The following is an 8,592-nucleotide window of genomic DNA, read 5'->3' as shown; positions in this document are numbered from 1 at the left end:
CAGCATCTGTGAAGGAGAAAACAGAGTTAACGTTTCGGGTCCGGTGACCCTTCCTCAGAACTGATGGTGCTGGCAAAACGTCAGTTTATATGCAGAAAATAGGGAGGTGGGTGGGTTAGGGAGTAAACGATGGGATAGAGCCCAAAGAGAGAGAAAGACAGTTGGACAGACAAAGGAGTTGCTAACAATCAGGCTGGGAGGGTGAGCAGTTGTTAATGGGGACTGTTAGTGACTAACAACAGGGGGTGTGTAATGGCAGGCTATGTAGTAACAAGGCCTGGTGTGTGGGGTGGGGGGCTGGGACACGACAGAGTTTAGGCCCTAAAATTATTGAACTCAATATTGAGTCCGGAAGGCTGTAGCATCCCCAAGCGGAAAGAGGTGTTGTTCCTCTTGCGTTGGGCTTCACTGGAACACTGCAGCAAGCCAGAGACAGAGATGTTGGCCAGGGAGCAGGGTGGTGCGTTAAAGTGGCAGGCAACAGGTAGTTCAGGGTCTTTTTTGCCAGCGGAACGGGTCACCGGACCCGAAATGTTAACTCTGTTTTCTCCTTCACAGATGCTGCCAGACCTGCTGAACTTTTCCAGCATAAGAGATAACAAGGTGTAGAGCTGGATGAACACAGCAGGCCAAGCAGCATCAGAGGAGCAGGAAAGCTGACGTTTCGGGCCTAGACCCTTCTTCAGAAATGAGGGAGGGGAAGGGGGTTCTGAAATAAATAGGGAGAGAGGGGGAGGCGGATAGAAGATGGATAGAGGAGAAGATACACCTTGTTATCTCAGATTCTCCAGCATCTGCAGTTCCTACTATCTCTGAACTTTTCCAGCAACTTTGTTTTTGTTCCTGATTTACAGCATCCGCAGTTCTTTCGGTTTTTATTTAATAGTGAACCAGATAGGTTTTTCCAACACTGGATTTACGGTCATCATTAGACTCTTAATTGAATGGCAGAGCAGGCTCGAAGGGCCAGATGGCCTACTCCTGCTCCTAGTTCTTATGTTCTTATGTTCTAATTACCAGTTTTTTTTAATTGAATTCAAATTCCTCCATCTGCCGTAGCGGGATTCAGACCCAGGTTTCTCAGACATTCTCTGTGTCTCTGGTTTAACAGTCCAACCATAAGACCTTTTTTCTGAAGAAGGGTCTAGGCCTGAAACATCAGCTTTCCTGCTCCTCTAATGCTGCTTGGCTTGCTGTGTTCATCGAACTTTACACCTTGTTATCAACGATAAGACCGGCCGGAAGTGTTGCAAAATAAAAGTGATGAGTCACATCCTGTATAAGTCAAGTTTTACAACCCTCTTCTCTCTGTGTAAGCCCTCGTGGTAAGTGCTTCTTTGCATAGGCTCCAGAATGATACCTGCGCTGCTGAACTGTTTTGGGACAGTGATCATCAGAGACTGCACAAAAGTAAAGGCATCTGTGCTGGGGCATCTGAAAGGACAAACTAACCTTGATCGACAAGAGCGATGTAACAGTAAAGGGGTGGATGGATAAGGAACGTATCGTGGGGAGGTGGGGGGGATGTATGAGTGAGTGAAGTGACTTAACACACACACATAAGGGAGACAAAGATTAATGTCTGCTGGTAGAGCAGTTCTGTTATACAGAGGGGAAACACTGTCTATTGTTCAGTAATTATTAACGCAGAAATCCGCTGTATCTCAGGGGCACAAGCTTTGTGCCTTGAAAAGAATACTGGATCATTTGTAACTCGGAGGCTGCAGACTACCTTGCAGAGCACGTTGTTCTGACCTCATGCAGTTTTAATCTCCGCAAAGGAAAGGCTTGGGTTCAGAGCAGAACGAAGCTCTCTGCTTTTATAACCTTCTGTAATGTGCTGCCAGAGGAGGTGGCGAAGACAGATATAACATTTCAGAAGCAGCGTGGGGAGGCGATGGCCCAGTTATGTTATCGCCGGACTGTTTAATCCAGAGACACAGCGAATGTTTGAGAAACCTGGGGGTTGATGATGGAATTTGAATTCAATTAAAACAAAACTGGTAATTAAGAGACTAATGATGACCATGAATCCATTGTTCAAAAAACCTATCGGGTTCATTATAATGCCCTTTAGGGAAGGAAACTGCCATCCTTACCTGGTCTGGCCTACATGTGACTCCACTCCCACAGCAATGTGGTCGACTCTGAACTGCCCTCTGGGGCAATTAGGGATGGGCAATAAATGCTGGGCTAGCCAGCAATGCCCTCATCCCATGAATGAATGAAAAATTTTTTTTTACAGATATATGAACAAAGTGATACAGAAGCAAAAGGTTTTCAGTTTACAAACTAAGCCTTGGGTAGTGCTGTAGAACAGAGAGACCTAGGGGTTCAGGTACATAATTCTTTGAAGTTTTGGTCACATGTGGATATGGTGGTTAAGAGGCATTTAGCACACTTGCCTTCATTGCTCAGACCTTTGAGTATAGGAGTTGGGACTTTACATTGAGGTTGTACAGGATGTTGGTGAGGCCTCTCCTGGAGTACTGTGTCCAGTTCTGGATGCCCTGTTGTACATAGAACATAGAACATAGAACATTACAGCGCAGCACAGCCCTTCGGCCCTCGATGTTGCGCCGACCTGTGAAACCAATCTGAAGCCCATCTAACCTAAACTATTCCATTATCGTCCATATGTTTATCCAATGACCATTTAAATGCCCTTAAAGTTGGCGAGTCTATTATTTTTGCAGGCAGGTCATTCCACATCCTTACTACTCTCTGAGTTGTAGGAAGGAAATGATTAAACTGGAGAGGATTCAGAAGACCTTTACCAGAATGTTGCCAGGAATGGAGTGTTTGAATTATAAGGAGAAGATGGATAGGCTGGGACTTTTTTCACTGGAGCGTAGGAGGTTGAGAGGTGACCTTATAGAGATTTATGAAATAATGAGGGGTATAGATAAGGTGAATGGCAGGTGCCTTTTCCCGAGGGTGGAGTATTTCAAGACTGGGGGCGCATTCTTATGGTGAGAGGACAGATGTTTAAAAAAGACATGAGGGGCAAATTTTTACATAGATGGTGGTTCGCATGTGGAATGAACTTTCTGAGGAAGTGGTGGATGTGGTTACAGTTAGAACATTTAAAAAACATTTGGACAATTACACAAATATGAAAGGCTTGGAGGGATATGGGCCAGGAGCAGACAGGTGGGACTAGTTTAGTTTGGGATTATAGTTGGCACAGACTGCTTGGGATGAAGGGTCTGTTTCCACGCTGTATGACTCTATGACTCAAAAAAGATGTCAAGTTTTAGCACAGGCTTGGTGGGCCAAAGGGCCTGATGTTCTTTGTACTGATGGAGGTCTTTCGACCTGTCCTGTCTGGATTAGCTGTCTCTAAGTTCACCTCCGCTATTTCGTCGCCCTTTTCCTGGAACGCTGTGTCCTCAGGCAAGTCTCCACCCCCTGACTGAAAGCCTCCTGCCCGGCCACACTTTGAGGCCATTCATACCCTATCCCTATGCCCCCTTGTTGCACGGTGAGGTTTTAGCCTTTTGTAACTTCTGCTTTGCCTCCCTCATAAATGTTGTGGCCTCTGGTTCTCAATCCTCCCTCCAGTGTGAACGGTTTCTCTGGGTCTGGTCTCCCTAGATACTGCCTGCACCCTCCCTGTTGGCCGTTGGTCTAAATCCCTGGTCAATTGTCTTCTCCTCAGCAACAGGTCCCAGTTTCTCCAGTGTGCCACTTTGGGGTGGGAGACCATAAGATATAGGAGCAGAATTAGGCCATTTGCCCCATCGAGTCTGCTCTACCATTCCATCATGGCTGATATGTTTCTCAATCCCTTCTCCCTGTAACCCTTGACCCCCTCACTAATCAAGAACCTATCTCTCTGTCTTAAAGACACTCAATGAGTTGGCCTCCACAGCCCTCTGTGGCAATGAGTTCCACAGATTCACCCCCCACCTTTGGCTGAAGAAATTCCTCCTCACCTCAGTTCATCCCTTCACTCTGAGGCTGTCCTTGGGTCCTCGTCTCTCTCTACGAATGGACACATCTTCTCCACGTCAACTCTATCCAGGCCTCTCGGTATTCTGTAAGTTTCAATCAGATACCTGCCCCTATCCTTCTAAACTCCATCAAGTACAGATCCAGAGTCCTCAACCATTCCCTGCAATGATGACTGAGTGGTATTGTCTAGACCTATTAATCCAAAGATAAAGCTAATGTTCTGTGGCCCTGAGTTCAAATCCTGCTGCAGCAGATGGTAGAATTTGAATTCAATTTTAAAAAAATCTCTGCAATTTAAGAGATCAATGATAACAACTGGCAATTGTTAGAGTCATAGAGTTGTACAGCATAGAAACAGACCCTTCAGTCCAACTCGTCCATGCTGACCAGATAGCCTAAATTTATTTAGTCCTATTTGGTCTGTATCCCTCTAATCCCTTCCTGTTCATGTACCCATCCAGATGCCTTTTAAATGTTGTAACTGTACCAGCCTCCACCACCTCCTTTGGCAGCTCTCTCCATACACGCATGACTCACTGCATGAGAAAGTTCCCCCATAGGTCTCTTTTAAATCTTTCCCCTCTCACCTTAAACCTATGCCCTCTAGTTTTGGACTTCCCTACCCTGGGGGAAAAACCTTGGTTATTCACTCTATCTGTGCCCCTCATAATCCCTCGGCCTCCGGCGCTCCAGGGAAAATAGCTCGAGCCTATTCATCCTCTCTCTATATGTCAAATCCTTCCATCCCGGCAACATCCTTGTAAATCTTTTCTGCATCCTTTCATGTTTAACAACATCCTTGCGATAGCAGAGAGACTAGAATTGAACACTGTATTCCAAAAGTGGCCTAACCAATGTCCTGTACATGACCTTCCAACTCCTACATTTAATGCACTGACCAATAAAGTTGTGCGCACCAAATGCCTTCATCACTACCCTGTCTGCCTCTGACTCCACTTTTAGGGAACCATGAACCTGCACTCCAAGGTCTCTTTGTTTGGCAACACTCCCCAGGGCCCTACCATTAAGTGTATAAATCTTGCCCTGGTTTGCCTCAGCAGTGCGCAGCATCTCACATTTACGTAAATTCAACATCATGTGCCACTCCTTGGCCCATCCAATCAAAGTCCTTTTATACTCTGAGTTAACCTTTTTTGTTTGTCTACTGCACCTCCAATATTGGTATCATAAAATCTTTACAGATTGGAAACAGACCCTTCGGCCCAACAAGTCCACACAGTATCCCACCCAGACCAATCCCCCTAATCTACACATTCCTGAACACTATGGGCAATTAAGCATGACCAACCCACATAGCCTGCACATCTTTGGACTATGGGAGGAAACCCACGCAGACACAGGGAGAATATGCAAACTCCATACAGACAGCCACCCAAGGGCAGAACTGAACCCGGGTCCCTGGCACTGTGAGGCAGCAGTGCTAACCACTGAGCCGCTGAGCCACCATGCCACCCATTGGTGTCATCTGCAAACTTACTAACCATTCCTTCTGTGTTTGGGAAAATTCTATCTGGTTCACTAATGTCCTTTAGGGAAGGAAATCTGCCAATCTTACCCAGTCTGGCCCACACATGATTCCAGACCCACAGCAATGGGTTTGACTCTTAACTGCCCTCAGGGCAATTAGGGATGGGTAATAAATGCTGGACCCAGCCACCGATGCTCACATCTGTGAATGAATGGAAAATAAGACCTGGTCTTCCTCAAACCCTGGATTATTCCCAATTAAGGGAATTCTGGGACACTACCATAAGATGCAGAAGTAGAAATGGGCCCTTCAGCCCATCACCTCTGCTCCAACAGTCAATGAGATCGTAGCTGATCTGACTGCCTTCAATTGCAAGCAACATCTTTCCAATCATTTTCTTGTCCCTTGAACCAGATCCAAGAGGGGTTGGGTCTTGTTAACCTTCAGATTTTCCCCATTGTTTTCCCACCGTGAGTGCCTCCTGCAGGCAATGCCATTCTCACCCATCTCGGTCTGGTCAGACCTGCACGTTGGCCCTGAGACAGCATGGCCCGTAAAGGTTGGCACGTTCCAAAATGCAATCTGTGATCAACATCCCCATCCAAAAGAAATACCTGCTCACGGCCGTGTCGATGTGTGTGGGATCTTGCTGTGCATCCATTCCTGAGACGTGGGAAGTATTTTTATGGCAGATAAAGGAACTGAGTGTGATGGGTGCGGGGGTGGAGGGCTTGGCAGATAAAGGGTCATGGGGTTGAAACCTGATCCATGTCCTGACAGTAGGAGAAGCCTATGCTTGATCCACTTTCCAATGTTTTGAAGCACAACCTGTCGAAAAATGTCTTATTTTCAGGCCCAGAAATGTACACATGAACTACAACGCTGGTTCCTACGCTTACGTTCTGTTAACGCTGCTCTGGATGACAAACATATTTGAAATAGGTAAGAAAGACATAATGAGAGAGAGTGAGAGAGAGAGAGAGAGGGAGAGAGAGGGAGACAAGACAGAGCAAAAGGGAAAGGGGAAGAGAGAGAGAGACAGAGAGGGTAAGAGAGGGAGAGCGAGAAGGAGAGACAGAGAGGGAGGGTGAGTGAGAGGGAGAGAGAGAGACAGAGAGGGAGAACGAGAAGGAGAGACGGTGAGTGAGAGGGGGAGAAAGACAGACAGAGAGGGAGAAGGGCTAGACAGAGAGGCAAGGAGAAGAGAGAGATAGAGAGAGTGGAAGAGAGAGAGAGGGAGACAAAGTGACACAGAGGTAGAGGGGGGCGCGAGAGTGATTGAGAAGGAGAAGGGACAGACAGGGGAAGGAGAGAGAGAGTGAGAGGAGGAGAGAGAAGCGGAGAGAGGGAGCAGGAGGGAGGAGAGAGGGGGAGAGAATGAGGGAGAGACACAAGGGCAGAGAGAGAGATGGAGGTAGAAACCGCCCCTTTAGTGTTCACTGCAAGTGCTGAGGCATCTCTACAGTGACCCCGGTCAAACAATCCCAAACCAGGGACAGCATGGGGTTAGTGAGAGAGTAAAGCTCTCTCAACACTGTCCACCATCAAATGCTCCTGGTCAGGGACAGCATTGAGTTAGATACAGAGTAAAGCTGCCGCTACACTGTCCCCATCAAACACTCCCCAGGACAGGCATAGCACGGGGTTAGATACAGAGTAAAGCTCTCTCTACAAAATGGAAGCATGGAAGGTATGAACAGGATTAGGCCAGTTGGCCCAGCGAGCCTGCTCTGCCTGTCGATGTGATCATGGCTGATCATCAAACTCAATCACCTATTTTCACCTTAACCCATACACTTTGGTCCCTCCAGCCCGAAGAACTGTATTTAATGCTTTCTAGAAAACATGACATTTTTGTCAGGCTGCTTTCTGTGGCAGAGAATTCCACAAGATCCCCACTCTCTGGGTGAAGACATTTGTCCTCATCTCAGTGCTACTCCATCTCCTTTGGACTGTCAATGCCTGGTTCTGGACTCCCCCTGCTACCCTGCCCTCCATCATTGGGAATATCCTTCCTGTGTTTACCGTGAGACGTGCATCCTCATTCTTCCATCCTCAAGTCAGTATGATCCCAACTGCTCCGTCGTGTCTCAGAACACATTTCCTGCAACCACCTAAGTGTCAAGCCTGCATTCAGCATCTAATTCACAATGTGACATTTCTGACACTGTGGCACTCCCTCAGCACTGACCCTCCGACAGTGCGGTGCTCCCTCAGTGCTGACCCTCCGACAGTGTGGCGCTCCCTCAGCGCTGACACTCCGACAGTGCGGTGCTCTCTCAGCACTGACCCTCCAACAGTGCGGTGCTCCCTCAGTGCTGACCCTCCGACAATGTGGCGCTCCCTCAGCGCTGACACTCCAACAGTGTGGCGCTTTCTCAGCACCGACCCTCCGACAGTGCGGCACTCCCTCAGCGCTGACCCTCCGACAGTGTGGCGCTTTCTCAGCACTGACCCTCCAACAGTGCGGCGCTCCCTCAGCGCTGAACTTCTGACAGTGCGGTGCTCTCTCAGCATAGATCCTCCAACAGCATGGCGCTCCCTCGGCACAGATCCTCCGACAGTGCGGCGCTCCGTCAGCACTGACCCTGCGACAGTGCGGTGATCCCTTAACACTGACCCTGCAACAGTGTGCACACCCTCAGCACTGACCCTCCAACAGTACGGCGCTCCCTCAGTACAGACCGTCCAACAGTGTGGCACTCCCTCAACACTGACCCTCTGACAGTGCGACATTCCCTCAGCACTGATCATCCAACTGTCCAGCGCTCCCTCAGAACTGACCCTCCGACATTGCGCACACCCTCAGCACTGACACTCCGACAGTGCCCACTCCCTCAACACTGACCCTCCGACAGTGCAGCGCTCCCTCAGCACTGACCCTCCGACAGTGCAGCGCTCCCTCAGCACTGACCCTCCGACAGTGCGGTGCTCCCTCAGTGCTGACCCTCCGACAGTGCGGTGTTCCCTCAGCGCTGACCCTCCGACAGTGTGGCACTCCCTCAGCGCTGACCCTCTGAGAGTGCGGTGCTCTCTCAGCACAGATGCTCCAACAGCACGGCGCTCCCTCGGCCGAGATCTTCTGACAGTGCGGCGCTTCCTCAGCGCTGACCCTCTGACAGTGCGGCGTTCCCTCAGTGCTGACC

At 48.8% G+C, this 8,592-nt stretch overlaps 1 protein-coding gene across 1 annotated transcript in view; it reads left to right on the top strand.

Annotated features, from left to right (window-relative positions):
• Positions 1-1,256: 1,256 nt before the first annotated feature.
• The window catches only part of LOC125487807, a 21,813-nt gene continuing 14,477 nt past the window's right edge, over positions 1,257-8,592 (top strand). The window contains exons 1-2 of the mRNA XM_048620104.1: positions 1,257-1,325; positions 6,300-6,388. Coding sequence (XP_048476061.1) covers positions 1,264-1,325; positions 6,300-6,388 — 151 coding nt within the window. The 5' untranslated portion in view covers positions 1,257-1,263. The remainder of the gene's footprint in view (positions 1,326-6,299; positions 6,389-8,592) is intronic.

Source organism: Rhincodon typus, chromosome 45 (assembly GCF_021869965.1).
Source record: "Rhincodon typus isolate 14 chromosome 45, sRhiTyp1.1, whole genome shotgun sequence".
NCBI classification, from domain to species: Eukaryota; Metazoa; Chordata; class Chondrichthyes; order Orectolobiformes; family Rhincodontidae; genus Rhincodon; species Rhincodon typus.
This window is presented reverse-complemented; position numbering and strand designations above follow the sequence as displayed.